At 32.7% G+C, this 20232-nt stretch overlaps 4 protein-coding genes across 8 annotated transcripts; 3 read left to right on the plus strand and 1 right to left on the minus strand.

The window, feature by feature from the left end:
- Positions 1–4334: 4334 nt before the first annotated feature.
- LOC141661567 (putative galacturonosyltransferase-like 4) lies at positions 4335–5759 on the plus strand. Its single transcript, XM_074468578.1, has one exon. It carries the CDS (start codon positions 4511–4513, stop codon positions 5558–5560), a length of 1050 nt encoding a protein of 349 aa, XP_074324679.1. The 5' UTR covers positions 4335–4510; the 3' UTR covers positions 5561–5759.
- Positions 5760–6964: 1205 nt separating this feature from the next.
- LOC141724739 (putative sugar phosphate/phosphate translocator At3g17430) lies at positions 6965–11546 on the plus strand. 5 transcript variants are annotated; one of them, XM_074526984.1, is made up of 11 exons: positions 6965–7278; positions 7351–7467; positions 7738–7931; positions 8679–8786; positions 8899–8930; positions 9062–9112; positions 9370–9431; positions 9515–9776; positions 10052–10317; positions 10953–11047; positions 11142–11546. In XM_074526984.1, the coding sequence occupies exons 3-11, from the start codon at positions 7848–7850 to the stop codon at positions 11331–11333; spliced, it is 1152 nt and encodes a 383-aa protein (XP_074383085.1). In that variant the 5' UTR covers positions 6965–7278; positions 7351–7467; positions 7738–7847; the 3' UTR covers positions 11334–11546. The 5 variants fall into 5 exon arrangements, with proteins under 5 accessions (XP_074383085.1, XP_074383082.1, XP_074383084.1 ...); XM_074526981.1 differs by having other exon boundaries at positions 7360–7467; XM_074526983.1 differs by having other exon boundaries at positions 7366–7467.
- A 299-nt stretch (positions 11547–11845) lies between these two features.
- LOC141724740 (putative plant SNARE 13) lies at positions 11846–17188 on the minus strand. The gene is made up of 11 exons (XM_074526986.1): positions 17050–17188; positions 16790–16920; positions 15153–15245; positions 14869–14962; positions 14089–14126; positions 13559–13653; positions 12969–13048; positions 12831–12887; positions 12641–12733; positions 12475–12549; positions 11846–12282 (listed from the first exon to the last, which is right to left on the minus strand). The coding sequence occupies exons 1-11, from the start codon at positions 17143–17145 to the stop codon at positions 12175–12177; spliced, it is 960 nt and encodes a 319-aa protein (XP_074383087.1). The 5' UTR covers positions 17146–17188; the 3' UTR covers positions 11846–12174.
- Positions 17189–19154: 1966 nt separating this feature from the next.
- Positions 19155–19682, plus strand: LOC141660613 (uncharacterized). The gene has a single exon (XM_074467601.1). The coding sequence runs from the start codon at positions 19155–19157 to the stop codon at positions 19680–19682; it is 528 nt and encodes a 175-aa protein (XP_074323702.1).
- Positions 19683–20232: the final 550 nt, after the last annotated feature.

Below are 20232 nucleotides of genomic sequence, written 5' to 3' on the forward strand. Positions count from 1 at the left end.
TAAGATTTAAAAAGGGTGAAATCAAAAATTCGTAAAACTGAAAAGGGGTGAAACCAAATGATCTCTTAAAAGATGGTTTCCATAAAGGATTCTAATTTATTATTTTAATAAAAAATAAAAAATAATTTCTATGAAAAATAGAAATATTGTAATTATAATATGATTCCAATCTATATTTTGTTAAAAACAACATAGAACTTATATGAAAGGGGAGTATAAGGGTGAAATCAAAATAGGACGTAACTGTACTAAGATGAAACCAAGTACCCTGTCAAAGAATAATTTAGAGTTTTATGAAAATAGAATTGTAATCATATTACGGTTTGAACAATTTTATTATTTTTTATTAGTGAAACCAAAATACAGTTTTTATAATATTCATACCATTTTATTAAAATGAAATTCCACCAACAAATTAAAAAATTCTAAATTAAAAAAAATTTCAGTTTAAACACATGGTCTATTTACTTGGTCGTGGTTTATATTTCTCGTAACATATTTAGTTCAACCAATTTATGAACTTATTTATTTTAAAATATAATTAAAAATAGGATTCAAACCTATAAAAATAATAAAAAAATCATGGCTTATAAAATTTTAAAAAATGAGTAAAAATAATACATATAGAATTATAAATCATATAAGAATAAAAAAGGATAAAAAATAATACAGTTATAACATGAATCATAAAAGTTGGAAACAAAAAGTGGTTAAACTAAAAAATAAGTGAAAACAAAGTACCACTTAAAAATAGGTTTCAGTTATTAATAAAGAAAAACAGGTAAAAATAATACATATAGAATTATAAGTCATATAGGAATAAAAAATGATTAAAATAATACACTTATAGTTATAACATTAATCATAAAAATTGAAAACAAAAAGTGATAGAACCAAAAAAATAAGTGAAAATAAAGTATCTCTTTATTAATAAAGAAAATGGGTAAAAATAATATATATAAAATTATAAGTCATATAGAAATAAAAAAGGATAAAAATAATACACTCAGAGTTATAACATGAATAATAAAAAGTGAAACCAAAAGGTGGTGATACCAAAAAATAAGTGAAACCAAGGTACCACTTAAAAAGAGGGTTCGCTTATTAATGAATACTAGCATAAATCCCGTGCGATGCACGGGTTCCCATTAATATTTTAAATTTTTTATTTATTCAGTTATATTATATTTTTAAAATATTATATAAATATATAATGATTATAAATTTATAATAAAAATAATTGAATAACATGTGGTCGTAATTTAGTAGAATAAATAGACTATTTCTAATAGTTTAACAATTTAGTAGTTTAGCAGATATATAACACTATTATTTATATCTTTTAATAATAGGATAAGTTGTATTCGTAGTTTAGTAGGATAAGTATATTATATTTAGTAGTAGTTTAATAATTTAGTAGTTTATTAGATATATAACCCTATTTATCTATTTTTGTAATAATCAAAATTAGGGAATTATCGTTGAACCAAACCGTTGAACCAAACCGTTGAACCAAATTATCTCTATTCCGGCTATAGTATAGTATAGACTAGCTTAAAACCCGTACGATGCACGGGTTCCGTTAATATTTATATTTTTTAATTTATATTTTATATGATTTTATTGAAATTCTAACATAAATAAATACATACGTTAATTAATAACAATATAATTATAATTTGATTGTGTATAACTTTTAAGTTAAATCAAATAGTATAGTATAAAATTGTATATGGTTGATGAGATTTGAACCATTAACCTTATTTATAAATAATAATTAAATGTTTGATGTTGGTGGGGTTCGAATATGTGAACTTGGTTAGTGTATTTATTTATAAATATTAATATAAATGTTTGTTGTTGGCAGGAATCGAACCTAGAAATTTATTTGTAATTTTATAAATAATAATAAAAATGTTTGTTGTTGGCAGAATTCGAACCTGTACGTTTGGCTGGTGTATTTTTTTTAGTATTCGGATCCAACGGTTATGATCATTTGGTTAAGAGATCTGACGATCGTGATCGAAAGGGATAACCAAAAATAGGGTTAACCAAACTACAAATTATACCCCACTTCGGTTATTATAATTTAGTATAGATTATTAAAGTGAAACTCCTTTTTAAGTGGTACAAGTATTAATTTTGATTTCACCAATTTTTGGTACCAACTTATTTCACTTATTCGTTCATGTATATCTTAAAATTCTACTTTTGTATGTCTTTTAACTCTACTCAATCTTTTGGTTACACCCTTTTTATTCCTGTATATATATCTTATACTTTTACATGTCTTATGACTCTATTAAGTTTGATTTTAATTTTGTTGTCTTATACTTCTAAATGTGTTGTGATTCTATTAAGTTTATTTTTATTTTGTTATCTTATACTTCTACATGTATTATGTATTATGATTTTATTAAATTTGGTTTTATTTTTATTTCACCATTTTGGCTTTTAACCTTTGTGTTCCTAATTCTCACATGTATTGCTAATTCAATATATTATATATTTTCGGTTTCATCAATTTTTGATTTTACCCCTTTTTGAATTATTATAACTCTAAATGTGATATTTTTATTATTCATTTACTTCTATGTGACTTATAATATTATATGTATTGTTTTATCCATTTTTTAATTGTATTTTTTATATTGATTTCAACTCAGTAATCATATTTCTAATATGACTCAATAATATATTTTAATGAATTAATTTATTTTTGAAATCGTATAAAAATTATAATTTTTTTATTATAATCATAACACAAGTATTGTACTCAACAATTTGGGTTGGATTTTCTGAGTAAAAATTAGAAATTTTGACATGACACTTATACTATTGTGATTTTTAAAAATTATTTAAATAAATTAACTTGGCCCATGTTTGGCACGGGTTATAAACTAATATTAATTAATATATAAAGAATGAAGATATTGTTTCCCAGAACACCCTCGACTTATGTGTGTGTATGTGTAAAAATTATTAAAATGATAGCAATTAGAAATACACTGATAATATAAAGTAAATATAGGCCGAGACAAATCTTAGCCCATTAATATAGGACTTACCGGATTCAAATGCACTTTTCTCTTGAACCCGAAATTAGAGAATCTAATACCTTTGATAATTGCAGTGACGATTGGAAGCCGCTACATACAAAGAATTAAAAATACATGCTAATAACTGTCAGAACCATCTTTTGTATGCAACTCCAGCCCTCAACAAAATGTTGATCCATCTGCAATTGTTGATCCTTCTCTATCAGCCGGTGGCCACAAACGTCGGGCGTCGACCATGATTTCTTGTTTTTATAAATGCTTTTCAAACTGAAATATTCCATCAGAACCATCTTTAGGCATTAATGTTGGATGGTCCTGATTATAGTTGATTCTCTCTATCTTTATTATCTAACTGAAACCATCGCTCGACATTATTTTTACATACATAATCCACCACGCTGTTTCAACAGTAGGATCCAAAGCATCCTTAAAGCAGATACGTGTATGCCTACCCCGCACGTCCGCTCATAGGAACCATCCAAAAAATTAAAATCCTAAATGAATATTTCGTGGGTTTTTTGAGCGGAACATACAGTCAATTCGTATTTTGGACGGTTGAAGCTGGAAATTAGTATATTTTGGACAATTTTTCATATTTTATTTTATTAAAAATGTATTCTACTGCGAAACCCATTATTTTAATATAATGCGTTCAAATATCAAAAGTGATAAATACTAAGGCAAGCGAATTTTCTTTCTTTCATTACTTCTTGTTAAAACTTTGATAGAAAATAGAAAATGGGGCAACTGATATTTACTAGGATTTTATAAAGCAGCAGATAATGCAGGTGAATTATACTAGAACTTGACACTGTGATCGTATTTATCGAACACCTTAAAGGCCCAATATCGGCCCATGAAATTTTTATTGCAAATTTGTTATGCTGTATTGTAGTATATTTTATTTTCTTTTGAAACCAAATTCAAACAGCGTATGTGTCAGTATTACTGTTATAATTGATTATTGATCCCTTGAATTGTAATGTGTTGGAAAGGAGTGTCTTAAAGGCATCAGAATTCAGAAATGCGGACAATGAGCAATGTGTACATTGAGATTGTTGAACAATAGTATAAGATTATGTTGGACTCTTTCCTTACCATTTTAAAATTTAAGATTTACTCCATTTACTTAATATAGGTCAATATACAGTATTTATGTTGATACCGTTTTGGGAACGTTTTTGGGAATCCTAAAATTTCTCTTATAAGAATTTTATATATACATAGAGTAGCAAGATTTTGTATTACCTTGATTATAAAAAAGTCTTTACAAGTCAAAAACATTTTTATCTCAACCCCATATGCACTTGTTCCGCAAAATCAATTCACCAAATTAACCAAATCATATACATCCTTGTATGAGTATCTCTTGTTCCTTTGAATAATTGATGATGAAAAAACTAATAATGTTCCAGCTAGGCAGGGTCTAACAAACTCTCAACCGTGACAGGATGGCCTTTGGGAGTTTCTCTTCTCATCTCCCATTACTCCTTGGCCTCCTGTCTCTCCTCTTCCTCCCAACCGCTATCGGGATTCGTGTCTTATGTAGTAGCATCTCTGATGATTACATCCCCTTATTTCGACAAGCCCCTGCATTCCGCAATAGTGACTCTTGTGCATCACACAAGAAACCAAACAATCATGTCCACTTTGCGATGACTCTTGATGAGAATTACATTCGAGGCACCATGGCTGTTGTGTTATCAATCTTACAACATTCAACATGCCCTCAAAACCTCTTCTTCCATTTTCTCTGCCTTCATATCCAACCTAACATTTCGTCAAACATTAAATCAGCTTTTCCTTACCTCAACTTTGATGTATATTACTTCGATTCAACTAGGGTTCAAGGCAAAATTTCAAAGTCCATTCGACAGGCATTGGATCAGCCTCTGAATTATGCAAGAATATATTTATCTGAAACCCTTCCACAAGATGTGCATCGTGTTATATACCTCGATTCTGATATAATCGTGGTTGATGACATTGCTAAGCTATATGAAGTTGACATGCAAGATAAGGTTGTTGCTGCACCCGAATACTGCCATGCAAACTTCACACATTATTTCACAGATGATTTTTGGAAAGACCCTATATTTTCGAGAACTTTTCAAGGCCGAGCACCTTGTTACTTCAACACTGGAGTGGTGGTTGTGGATGTCGATAAATGGAGGAAAGGAAGGTACACAGGCAAGGTGGAGGAGTGGATGATAATACAGAAAAAGAGGAGAATCTATGATTTAGGGTCTTTGCCACCAATTTTACTTGTTTTGGCAGGCGATATTAAGGCAGTTGATCACAGGTGGAATCAACATGGCTTAGGTGGTGACAACTTTGAAGGAAATTGCAGGGCATTACATCCAGGCCCTATTAGCTTGTTACACTGGAGTGGCAAGGGAAAGCCATGGCTACGGCTCCATTCTCGGAAACCTTGCAACATTGATCACCTATGGACGCCATATGATCTTTATCGTTCGACAAGAGTTGCTTTGGAAGAATAATGATTATCAACTACTATAACCATTTCTCATACATTTGTGAAATATGAATACTTGAAACTAGAAGCATGTAGTTGGAGTTTTGTTCAGAAAATGTCAGGGAATTTTTGTAGGGTCATGTTACCCGGCAATCATGTGTTGGTTAAATTTTACATCGGATTTATATTTTAAGGGCTTAGATTTAGGATTTTTTTTTAGCTTTCCGCGGACAGTTTTCGCGGAAGGGCATTTCTCTTTTCCACGGGTATTATTAGCGGAAAGGAAAAATATCTTTTGCGAAAAATATCCGCCGAAGACTTAAAAAAATTCCTTAGATCTGAGTTTTTGAAATAATGATCTAAGAATTCTGAAGCAGTGTGTTAGATATGGTTTATATAAGACACAATATTAATACAATCACATTGAAATTAGTATGAAGAGTTGACGGAAGTTCGCCAGACTTAAACTAATCCGCACATCTTTAACAACGCTTAACTGGGAATAAGCCGGATATTATGAGTTATGATGTACACAGTGAAGTTAAATCGGATGAACAATATCTAGCATTTTTTTTTCTGCATGTATGACCCAAGAAGGATCCTGATAATCGTCCTTGCATAATTCTGATTCCAACAAGTTCACAACAAGTTCAAAAATCCGAAACTTTTCTCATCAATTTGTTTAGGGAAAAAAAATATATATAAACGAAAGAGGAATTTAATATTTTGGGCTACAAAAAATAGGGAGCATCGATGAAAAACAAAGTGTGTTTCAAAAGATTAATATATGGTTAGTGGACAATACCGTTTTAAAAAAAATATGCTAACTAAGAAAAGTCTGATAAAATAACTATCGACACCTAATCAGTAATTACAGCTGTATCAATTACTATGAAAGAACTCCGGCCAAAGAATAAACAGACCAAACCTGCAAAACAATCAAACAAACTCAAAAATAAAACATACCACAACTATTGTTGATTTATTCGCTAGTCAAACAAAAACAAAACAGAGTCACAATTATATGACCAAAGATCTGCTATAAAATTGACGGATTTTTCAAAATTTAAAAATGGGTCAAAAATATTTGACAAGTTTGTTAAATTGTCAATAAATCATTTTATTTATCAAAATCATCTGGTAATTCACAAAGCAATACATTCGCCAAATAATTCTCATCTCCAATTATGGACCAAAGACATTGGCCACACAGGGAAGAAAAAGTAGAAAACATATAAATGAAGAACAAAAACAAACCATTAAAGAACAAAAAAAAATTATGAGTTACGAGTAATGAGTATTTATATCACTCATTAATCCCCATACGCAAAAATAGATAAAATATATATTCCCACCTAAACTGACATACCCCAGTCCCCATAATATGACACATGATATAATAATAGTAACAGTGGTTTCCAGTGGTTATAGAAATTAGAAAATGATCTCACCTTTTTCTTCTTACATTTCACACTTCTCTGCAGACAATTATTCCTCTTAATCTAAACTTTTCTAAACATTTATTACTGTACATTGCTCTCCTTAATTTCTTTGCCTAGTCTAGGGCCTAATCTACAGTCTAAACTACAAGTTACATACTCCTATGCAAGTACACACAACATGTATCATGTATCTGTATCAGTGAACTAAGCACACCTCTTCTTTAACCCTTTATTCTTTCTCTAAAGTGGTGCTTTTTAAGTCAAGATTTAAGCTTGGTTTGACCCCTTTGTTAATCTCAAGGTAAAGGTTTTTAAGTACAGTTCATTAGTGCTAACTTTATAGTATTAATTATGGTTTATATTTACAATGCAGTTTTTGTAGTTGTAGGATACTAGGATTCAAGATTCAATGTACTTTGAGATCAAGATAACCCATTGCTAGTTTCTTTGACATGAGTTTTAGTTCCAGATAGATCCAGTTGATTAAGTGGTAATGTTAATAACAATAGTTTATTTTCAAGATTGATACTTTGCTTCTTCATTGATGTTACTTTGAATGTGATCATATGATTTTTTAATGAAATGAATGTCAGTGTGAACCTTATAATTTAATGTAGTAACTTCTTTACATTGTTCTGAAAATGAATCTTGTTAATAGTGAAAGACTGTAAGGCTTTATTATTTGGATGTTGCAAGTCTTTGCAATTTACCTATCATTTTTTATGAATTTCCCCTTTTAAGTTTAATCTATCTATATCAGGGATCAATGCTATCTAGTTTTTGGTGAAAACTAAGAAGGCTATTTAGATGGTCTAACATTGTTTCGAAACTGTTGATGATACGCATTTGTTGAAGAAACCAACAGGATAAATGATCAACAAGTCGATTCTTTACACCTATCTGTACCTGCTAATCTACATTCTGCTCTCTTCTGGAGTTATTTTGTATAACAAGGTAATGCACTTCAATTTACTTTTTTTTGGCTCGTCTTATTTGACTGATTGTTAGATCACTTATAGTTTGGATTTAAATTGAAAACTTTTCAATAGAATTTTTGGGTTTGAAACCAAAATTAAATGAACAAGCTTTCAACACGAAAGGTCTACTTAAAAGTAGTTGTAGACGATATCGGGAATAGGTATAGAAAGAATTAGGATCTCTGTTGATGGACAAATGCACGATTTGATGTGAATGAACCACAAAGGCGACTGCTGAGTGTTTCTTTTTATAAACTTAAGTTATAGATTATATAGTGACTACAAGCTGGCGCCTTTTTTTTTGGTATATATTGTAAACATGTTTGTTAGTATTACTGGATGCTCTAAGGAATAATACAAAGGGAGAGACTGGGAGATCATTGAAGACTTGAACTTAGTCTTACTATTATTGCTTGGTCTTATTGAGCGGATATTAAATGTATGGCTCTTATGCTCCAGTATGGTTGGTGACCTTTTCTTTGACAGGCCAGATCGTCCTGGATGAATATGAAATAGAATCTCACAAAATTGACTCTAGAACTGGATCGTAATTTACCTTCTGCGTATTTGAAATGATCACCAACCATATAATGGATGTGTCGTTTGCACAGTTTTCTCTCATCTTTCGCTGAATGATAACTTATCTACGACTTGATGCCCGTGTTTACACTTGTCAAGGAGATTGATAGCCAATATTTTATTATCTGATAATTTTTTATTGCAGTGGGTTCTGTCTCCAAAATACTTCAATTTTCCATTTCCTATAACACTAACTATGATTCATATGGGATTTTCTGGAGCTGTTGCCTTCTTTCTTATTCGCGTTTTTAAGGTACTGCTATTTTCTGATATCAAATGTATGGAGTTCAGTATAGTGTTTTTCGTGTTCATGTGATCTGTGATTTTATATATTTATTATTTCTTTATTTCTAATATTTTCTCAGGTTGTGTCTCCAGTAAAAATGACATTTGAAATGTAAGAAATGTACTGGTTCTTTTCTTCTTTTTTTGTCAGAATGCCTGTTTTGCGGTGTTATATTTCTTCAGTTCTCTTTAAACTTAGCAGATAAGACATTTATTCTTCTTCTCTTTTGATTAATGAAACAGATACGCTACATGTGTGGTTCCTATAAGTGCCTTCTTTGCATCAAGTCTTTGGTAAGTCAAGTGTGCAGATGTTTAGATTAAACCATTATAACATAAAGACTATAAATTCCATTAAGAGAAAATTGTAAACGAAGACAAGTACTTTCAAGATATTATCATTTTTAAGCATGTCTCTGATCCATTAAATTACTAAACAGAAAGACAATTTTAGAAGTTTTATTATATGTGAATAGACTTTATTATTTAGCTCTATGCAATTTCTGAATCACAAACAATAATGTCGACTTGCACTTCTTTTCTTGCGACAGGTTTGGTAACACTGCTTTTTTGCATATATCTGTGGCCTTCATTCAGATGCTTAAAGCCCTGAGTATGACTAACATTTTCATGGACTTTGCTTAAGCAAGTATTTTTCATAAAGAGTTGCTTAATTTTAACTTCTGGATGTCACAGTGCCCGTAGCAACACTTTCGGTAGCTGTTCTAGCCGGCACTGATAAACTAAGATGGGACATTTTCTTGAACATGATGCTGGTTAGTGCTGGAGTTGTCATCTCCTCGTACGGGGAAATCCATTTTAATGTAATTGGTACGACATACCAGGTTACGGGTATCTTCGCAGAAGCCTTGAGGCTTGTTCTAACTCAAGTCCTGCTACAAAAGAAAGGGTTGACTCTAAATCCAATCACCAGTTTATACTATATAGCTCCATGCAGGTAACTTGTACTATTAATCTTTAAAAAACTTCTACAAAAAAAATACTTTTAACCATTTACATTTACAGTAGATGGTAAAAGTTATGCTACACCCTGATACTTTAAAGCTATTCCTGATTTCCCATGTTCAAACTTACTTTTCATTACTATTATGTTCTTATAACACTGTTGCTCATAAGCCTTAAGGGCTACGAATGGCACGATAGAGAAGTCTTTGCCACTGTAAGTGTTGTGGTCATGATAGGTGATGCAACATTTGCTTTTCTCATTTGCAGTTTTGCATTTTTGTTTGTACCATGGTACTTCCTGGAGCAGCCTGGAATGGAAGTTGCACAGCTTCAGTTTAATTACTGGATCTTTTTCTCCAATGCATTATGTGCTTTAGCGTTAAATTTTTCAATATTCCTTGTGGTCGGTAGAACTGGAGCAGTGACCTTTCGAGTTGCTGGTGTTTTGAAAGACTGGATACTGATTGGCCTTTCAACCATAATATTTCCAGAGGCTACCATTAGTGGACTGAACATCACTGGCTATGCAATAGGTATGTTGTTTATTCATTAAAGATCCCAAAAATTATCAACCAAAAATTATCAATTATTGTAACCATACTTGTCAAGGCACAAGGGACTGCCAAGACACCTAGAAGGCGATTAGGAGAAGGCATATATAAATACAAGATTTTAGAAATTTTATACCCCCCACCCTAGAAAAAATAATTTTGGACTGTTTGGTTCAAGTTCATATATGACACTGCTAAAAGACACACCACCAATAAAAATAATTGAAGTCAATCTGTATATTGAAAAATAATCAACATGAAAAGCTAAATGCCTAAGCATCAGGTGTACATAGATTAGGCAATATTAGATGTCTAGAATCAACAGAATGTGCCCTACCCTATTAAAATCAAGGCCGCCTGTAAGCCTAGTTGCCTACTCATAATTATATCCACAGGGTGTGCCCTGTCCCGTTAAATTCAAGGAGGCTTGGACGCCTACATAATAATCACCATTCCGACCTAGGCGAAGGGCCCTGCCCTATTAAAATCAAGGCGGCTTGGGTGTTACCTTAAATTATCACCTTTCCAAACTGGCGAAGGCTTGACAATTAATATTTATAAATTGTAACAAATTTAATGATATAAACTTCAATTCCCGCGTATTTTACTGTCTGCAGCACTGTGTGGTGTAGTCATGTACAACTACATAAAAGTTAAGGATGGTCGGTCTTCTCAACTTTCTCTTGAAGATATGCAGGAAAGAAATGCGAAGGTAAGTTGATGTACTAACTAATAATTTATACCCTCAGGACTGCTATTCTGTATCAAGACATTTTATATATATATATATATGGCTTTTGCTCCAGGAATGGAAGCTGGAGAAAAAGTTGTATGATATATATACGCCAGATATCAGCAATGGCGACAATGGAAGAACTGGAAGAGGAATAAACTCTGTCTCTGATCTGAATGTAGATGAAGAAGCGCCTCTAATTTCTTCATTAAGAATGTCTCATCTTGGACGGACTCAAATAAGCAGCAGAGATGCATCGTTATGAGGGCACTTATTGACTAACATCAGAGATAATTCTAGCACTGGATGGCTATACACTGCATCTAGAACATCAAATTATATATGCATTGTAGTGTAATTTACTACAGGATTATAGATGCTAGAGCATCTTCAACCTTTATAGGCAATAATATATATGGAAATTTTACTTTCCTAACTTGTGATTGAATGTATATATGTTTGTATACTTGTTTTGAGACGGCAGCTTCATCTACTTCATAACCCGTATTGCATCAGGCCATTGTAATCTCGGCCATTTCCTCCCCACAAATATAGCTGATCCTGCTTCGCCTGCACTTGTTTGTACAGCACTCCTTTCCCCATAATTTTTTAGTTTATCTATACACCTACATATATCACAAATATATACTAACAGGCTAGAACATAACCTCTTGTTCAAATTATTTAATCGAAACAATTTGAGAATTCGAGGTTACAGGGAAAGTCCAATTGGATGGATAGGCCACTCATATGAAGAATAAACAAACACGACCTACATATAACAAATAGAGACCACAATTCATTTCTAAAAACATTTTGCTCGGAATATATTCATACAATTTGCAAGTGTAGTTTTCCTAGCGTTACATCTTTGAGATAGTTAACAAAGAGAACCATGCATGGATTTCAGATCAATGGAAAAATAAGAACACAAACAAACAATGATTTACATAAGAAAATCACTCAGGATATTCACATCTCATCTCGGGTAAGATCAAAAAAATCCAGACAGGAGCATAATCATCAGTTGATCCGGTCCCTAAAGTCTCTTGCAATGAAAACACCAATAGGCCGGAAAAGAGAACATCCGCTCTGTTGAAAATAATTTATACTAGATATTGCCCACTCTTCAAATACAATAGTCTCCTCGCGGTTGGGGCAGGAGGAGCCAATCCTGGAATGTCCCTGATGTCTTTGTTGTGGGGATTCACAATCTGTGTTAAATATTAGTTAGTCAAGAAGGCGGATTTTGGCGCTTTTGAACATTTTGTAATATATAAAAAACAAGTAGCAAGATGCAACCAAGCTTAAGAACATTTGAGGACCACAAGTGCAGTGCTTGACATAACAAGATATCAGATAAGCAAGGTCAACAAATTGTATAGATTGAAAATTTATAAAATTACCTTCACAACAATTACAGCGATCACACCACATACAACTAAAAACAGAAAAAGCATAATGCATTTGTCGGTGGCCACCTGAAAATATATGTAGGTCAGCTTGTTGCAGGGAGAAAAAATAATCAGGAGGATATGAATTATGATCTACTACGGGAAAATAGATGGCTACCTGCCTACCGATCTCCTTTACAAGCTGTGAGGCCTTTTTAATAGAAAACTGGATTGTATCCAATTCATTAACAATACGTCCCATTTGGTCAGTCTGCAAAAAATGAAAACAGGTTGTTAGACTGATCCATAATAGAATAGGGAACAGACATAGCTTTGGAGATGCCTAGTCATGACTCATGCACACTCACTTGTCCCTTCAAGGTAGCAGCAGTCTGTGTTCCCACTTCAACTGTTTGATGGACAACCTGCAAAGACATAGTTTAGATTACAGTTGCATCACCAAGCATTAAGGTAACTATACAAATAATCATAAACTGACAATTTACCTGTTTTGACCTTTCTATTGCCCGATCTGTCTCATCCATTGTCTTATTTCCAGAATCAATAAGCTCCTGGTTCGACATCTCTGCAGAACAGCTCATTAATGTTAGCTACTGTAAATGAATATGAAAATATTCACCTAGAAGTTTCAGAATATCTTATGTATTTTTGGTTTTTGTCAATAAAATAAGAACAGCCCCTACATTCAAAGCACCCTTTTTACCATTAGCAAGAACTTGTTTTAGTTGCATATCATAAGGGATTCGAACATATATAGCTTCATAATATCTAGAACATACATTATAAACAGACATGATTTTCAATTAAAAGTTTTATTTTTACGTATGTATCAATTAAAATAAATATGAACTGTAATAATTTGCCTTCATATACTCTGCCCTAACAACAATGGGCACAGAAAACAATTGAACAAAATAAAAGAACTGGAACCAAAATGACTAGAATTGAAGTTAGATTAACAACTTGAAAGTTAAAACATTTCCATTTTGATGATTGTTTTTTAAACTATAATATCTTAATTTTATCTTTTAGTACATAAGGAGACATGAATTAAGTAGCTTCAGAAAGCAATTACTTGAAGCCATTTGAACATTGTCTTCAGCAGTAGGTTCACCATCACCTCCGGTATCATAAAGTTCGACTTTCTTATTGCCAAGGCTGCTCATGTACCTGTCTTGTAAACAAAATGAGTGAAATATTTATCTAAATGCAAGTCCACTTACATGATGAAGATGCAAGTCTACTTACAAGATGAAGTAAACATGACTGGGATGAATATGAGACTGCGACCAATGACTGACTAATGTTCAATAACTTGTCGTGACTAGAATGAAAATTTGTCTCCAGTTAGAGTAACATTAACTAACTCAAAGAACAGAACTGGACTACTGGGATTATGCATAATTGACATGCTCATGAGTAGAGCAGATTACTGAAGAAAATGGAATCCATCTCAGGGGTCCAAAGGTTTTTCGGTATGAGCTATAACCGTGACAGAAAGAAGTGCATATTAGAACCACATTGGTTCAGATATATTTCTTGGTTCCATGGATATAGTAATAGTAAACTAGTTTAAAAAACAGAAGAATCAGTAAATAAACTTACGTTTTTCTTAAGGAAACATACGAATTCAGCTCCTTGATCTACAGCAGTACATGAATCCAAAAAGGAAAAAAGGTCAGGACAGAAGCTTGAATTGCTGGAAATCTTATAGCTGTCTTATGATTTTAAGAATATTTACACAGATTTCAAACTGCCAATGCAATATATTTCATCATATAATCATAATATGTACTGTCTATATCCTTCAAGTTAATTATTTTTCATCAGTAGCTGGGATAACAAAAACATATGCATAAACACTTTTTCAGCTTTTGAAAACAAGACATCGAGCACACGCAGAGGAACATCATTGGATGCAGTTACATTGACCACAATATGAATTCCCCTATAACAGATCAGACTTGGTCTCAGTACAATTGCATTACATTATGACAAATAACAATTGACATGCTACTTGTTGCTTGCTCAACAATACTGTTCCTTCACCTCGTCAGGAAAAACTTATTAGTGAGTTTTATGTATGCCAAAGGGCTTAAACTTCGTTCACAAAAAATCACAATTAGCAACAGCAAACACTATCATATATGGTTTACAAAATCCCCTCTAATCCCTGGAGTCCCAGACTATAATCCCGAGTAACTTTTTACAAAATATAATGACGATAAATTTTTTTAAAGGATTATGGTCAAATGCCAAACTTGATCCTCAAAATAAACATAGCCTAGCTATAATCAATTACAAATAAGAAAAGAAAAACTAAAAACCCGAAATCCAACAATCTATTAAACAATTTGCATATTGAATGAGTTTAAATGATCTTACCATTGACTGCTTCTCATCGTTGAGCTGTTTGCTGACCTCAGGAGGATTTCGGCCCTCCTCATCTTTTATTTCACGATCAAACTCTTTAATTAACCTGCACAAAAGGTAGAGTTGTGAGATATGAATAATCCATCAGATGCAGTAGAAAAAAAGGTCTCAAACAGCCATCCATGGACCCAACATGCACACATAACATGTATTCACATGCAAAATATACTGATCCCGAGTTATTAATTCATAGAGGCTTAATGTACTTGTTACATAAGAGGAAACACAGAACAGACCTTTTACATTCTCTCATCTTTCCTGTAAGTTCCTCCAGCTGCTTGCTTTGCCTACTGGAGTCTTTAATCTTGTCCAACTTCTGGAAGCCATTTCTTCATCAGCAATATACCAATACAAAATGACAGAAGTTAATATTCATTAAGCAACGAAATCCATCACATAATTGTTATTAAATGAATATAAAATTGTCCGGAAAAGCCTAAAGAAGAACGAGAATATACTGTCACTAAACATAGAATGTCACTCATATTTACAGGAAGACTAGGATGCCTTAATTTATAGAAAAGGTTTCCATTTCAAGATAGTTGTATTTTCATTTAATATCCAAAAATTGGAGAGGGTTCGGAACTCAGCTTTAGGTTTTGCTTTTTTGGTGCATAACATGGCCTCTCATCCTACTCAAATTCCTTCCGTCAATTTGAGTTGACTTATAGTTGGTCATTGCTCAGTACTTGATCCCCCAGGTTACAAATCGAAAAAGTAAAAAATTTGTGAAAAACAATCCGCTGAATACCCTAATTCAATAAGTGACCCCCCCCCCCCTCTGCACACACTTGCACCATCGGATGTTGATCCATTTTATCACGATTTTATAACGATATGACCAAAATAGGACTATTTAAAAATTGTACCTCACATAGAACTTCGTTAACGAAAATATAGCTTGTGTTATAGTGTAACGCATTTATTACTAATGTTACCGCACATTTCATACTAATGATTGCAGGAAATCATTTTAAAGGACACAACCAGTAGCAGTGTTAACATCAGTAACGCATTTATTAATGGTTGTTGGGTGAACAAATGCATATTAAGTTTACGTTATATTTGCTTTTCATGGAATTCAGATGGTTTCAAAAACTTTTGCCTTTTACCTCAATACTATCAACTACTTTAATCGTAAGCATGTGTGTGATCCTCATCTCTCAACCTCAATATATGTAAATGTATGTAGTTCATATGTAGGCAGCAAATGGCTGAACCTATGACAAGTAGTCCCGTATACTCTTTGCGTTACGTTTGTGCCATTGAGGTGCCAACGTATAATTCTGTGCGGTTTTAGACATTATTGTTATTATGTGCCTTTTTGGGACTTCTCTGTTCACAATCATTCCTGTATCACCTTACAACTAGTTTTGAATATATAAGAACCACAACCGACCGCAAAAAACAAGGAAACTGAAAAAGAAGGTACAATCTTAGTCCATGCCGTATACAAACAAGGATCCGAGAATTAATCAAAGCAACGCACCTCAACACCCTAAAGCACCAACAACATTCTAACATGGACTAACTTTCCGCAAAATTAGTATAAAACATAACAATGCTAGTAATCCTGCACTCATAAAGTCGTAATAAGGAGTGTCCTCTGTTTTCAGTTGACATAATTTTTTGGCATAATCAAAATTCAAATAATAAACTAATGAATTAAATTATAAGCACCAATAAAATTAGAACAGATCCACATTTAATAATAATACAAATGATAAAACTACCATAGCTGATGAAAAATACAGATAGGAGAGAGAGAGAGAGAGAGAGAGAGAGAGAGAGGGAGGGAGGGAGAGAGAGAGGGAGAGGGGGAGAGAGAGAGGGGAGAGAGAGAGGGAGAGGGGGAGAGAGAGAGAGAGAATACGCTAGGGCACGAAAATTGTCGCGAATTTCACCGTGGATCTGTTCCAACTGAGGAGTCATGGGCAAATCGGAAGTGGACATTGTTGGCGGTAAGAAGCTAATATTGGTTGGTATTAAACTTGGTTGAAATCGCTACAAAATTTAAAAAATTACGACATTGTAAACTCAAAAAACACAAAAAATAATCAAAAATTGTATTATTCGGTGCGTGTAATAGATAGAAGATGTTGAGGGGGGTGGAGAGAGTTGTATGAATTGTACAGGTGTGTCTTGTTGCTGAGAATGTCTTTCTTCTTTTTCTCTTCTTTTTTTTTTGCAATGAGCTGGTGACAGAGTCATGTATAGAAGACAGATCATCAATTTACATTTATTTTATTTCCCTTTTTTTAGTAGGCTGGGATATTCGCTGTCTGTCAATCGTTCCTCTCCTTTTTTTTTTTGGGTTTTATTGAATTTTATTTATCAGAACCAGTATCATTATCATATCCATTAATACAATATTTATTTAATTGAATATGTTAAAATAAGTTGTAATAATAAGTGAATTTTACAATATGAATATACTACAATAATTATTAAAAAAAGTAAAATTACTTAAAAGATTTAAAGTTAAGTTTTTAATGTAAAGATGTGTTATTATTAAATCCGCCAAGTTTTGTGGGGCATTTTTACAAAACCTCTTGTCCAAAACAAGAAGTGAGGAAAGAATTTGTGTAAATAGCATGCTCTTTCAAACACAGTCCTTGATCAAGTGAGAGATCACAAACTTCGTGACAATAGAACCAAAATTTTGAGTATATGTTGGTAGCTAAACTCGTAATCGAAATCGTATATCAAAATGTAATGATCATGTCATTTTATATTCAATTTTGTGGATGTAGCATTATTCCATAACTAAAGAAGGATATACGTGGAACTCGACAACCAGCAGTTATTTATGGAAAGTAACTCGCCTCCCATACGGTTTTATGGATGACGCATCGGGGTGTTGGGAGGTGCAGAAGAACGTTTTCCGGTGTGTGCATTCCATAATAGTGTGTGAAGGTGCAAGGAAGAGAAGAGAGAGCAGTACTAGGTGTGTGAGTCATTAATCCTACAGAGTTTAGGTGCAGTGATTCTATTGTGTTTGTAAGTTTGTGCTGTTAGGCCTACAGTCCTTATGCAGCAGTGTTTACAGTAAATTCCTGTGCCTGTGTTTACGAATGCAGTGTATAAACAAGTAGGCTGTAGGCTGTAGGCTGTAGCCATCAATAGCCGGAAGTTTGCTGATCAGTAAGCCTAAATATAGAATCCATACAACTATCTCTCTTATGAGTTAACCATGTCAATTTTAAGCACACAACCCCGAGTACTCTGATGTTTTCAATTAATGTATTATGTCGGTCTTCATATACGTCTATCAAACTTCAACTAGCAATTTCAGCTTGGAATTAAACGCTATACTACATTATTTAATGCTAATCTCCTTCAACTGCCGTTTTTCTGTCAAATATATATATTGACGGACAAACAGTTTTCGGTCAAAATTAAACCATAAAAAGATTTTTCACTCCGGAAAGACACGAAATAATACAAGACCCATATAACAAAACTATATATACAAATATTTTATTTAGAAAAGAAAATTACTTAAAAAATTATGTCTGTGTATATATCTATACTATACTATAATAACCGTAATATAGATAATTTGGTTCAACGGTTTGGTTCCGATAATTCCCTAATTTTGATTATTACAAAAATAGATAAATAGTGTTATATATCTAATAAACTACTAAATTATTAAACTACTACTAAATATAGTATACTTATCCTACTAAACTACGAATACAACTTATCCTATTATTAAAAGATATAAATAATAGTGTTATATATCTGCTAAACTACTAAATTGTTAAACTTTTAGAAATAATCTATTTATTCTAATAAATTACGACCACATGTTATTCTATTATTTTTATTATAAATTTATAATCATTATATATTTATATAAATATTTTAAAAATATAATATAACTGGATAAATAAAAATTTAAAATATTAATGAAAACCTTGCATGGGATTTATGCTAGTTAAAATTTAACAAGAGGGTCCAAAAATGTTATATTTGGAAATATAGCAGAAGTAACCCGCTAGTATAGCTCAATCCAATATAGCTAGAAACAAGATTTATGATGCTAAAATGAAGGAGAACCCAAGAAAGCTTTAGTTGTAAAATTGCATTCCTTTAAATATGCATAATTAGAAATCGCATTCATTTTTCAAAAACCATTTTGCAGATTTTAGGTCTTCACCCTTGGAACTTGGAACAGAGGTTCCGAGGGCAAAACCACGACGTTGGAGACCTCCATAAGTAAAATCGTTAAAATGGCTTTGAAAATGCAGCGACATTTTGCAATATTTTGCCTGGCCATGCTCATGTTAGGCCTCTTTGCTTCACCCACCGAAGCAAAATTCAAGGGCATTAATCCGTTCTGCAGAACAAGCGATTATAGGCGAATTTGTAACATCATGGTTGGAGGTGCAACGAATTGGCATGACGCGACCAGAAATGGAATTCAATCAGCTTTAAGAGCTGCAATGGTATTGCAAAAATTGACACCTCAACTTGATCAAGCACTCGTAGGAGTGGATCAAGCCTCCAAAGCTGACGCCGTGTCTACGTGCAAAGAGATATTTGATGGAGCTGTTGATAACATGAAACAGGCTTTGGTTTATTTCGATACTGATGACATTGGTGGCCTTAACTCTTATTTATCTGCCGCCATTGGTATTGATGATTGCCAGGAGGCTTTCAAGCAGGCCGGAGCTGAATTGCCTCCGGCTGTGACCAAGATTTCGAACAATTTATCCATGCAAGTTGGCAATTGCTTGGCAATTACGCAACAAACCTAATTGTAAGCATTTCATGGGGCTTCACATATGATCTGAGAGGGACTTTTATGAATTTATATTGTGCTAATTCATCTGTATAGCCTGCTGTTTAAGTGTAATTGCGTCTAAGATTGTGTCATTGAGGTATTATATTTTGATCATGCATCCATAATTTATAAATATATAATATGATGAATTTATTATATACTCTTCTTTAGAGCAGGAAACAAAATTCTGGGTTTTTTACAGTAGATTGCTGCAGTTTGATAATAGAAACTAGAGTCGGTAATTTCGTACACGACAAGACAAGATAACACGACACGAAAATAACGGGTTTGGCTTGACATTTTTGGTACACGAACACGAATGTACACGAACACGAAAGTACACGGATAAATTTAGTGTCGGTTTTGGGTTTACACTCGGCTACACGACACGAAATGAAAGTACACAAAATAAATAAATATTTAAATAAATTCATCAAAATTATTATGAATACATATATATTACAATAATATTTTACATATAATATTTACAGAAAATAGATACAAAATAGATTTAAATTTAAATT

Source organism: Apium graveolens, chromosome 5 (assembly GCF_009905375.1).
Source record: "Apium graveolens cultivar Ventura chromosome 5, ASM990537v1, whole genome shotgun sequence".
NCBI lineage: Eukaryota > Viridiplantae > Streptophyta > Magnoliopsida > Apiales > Apiaceae > Apium > Apium graveolens.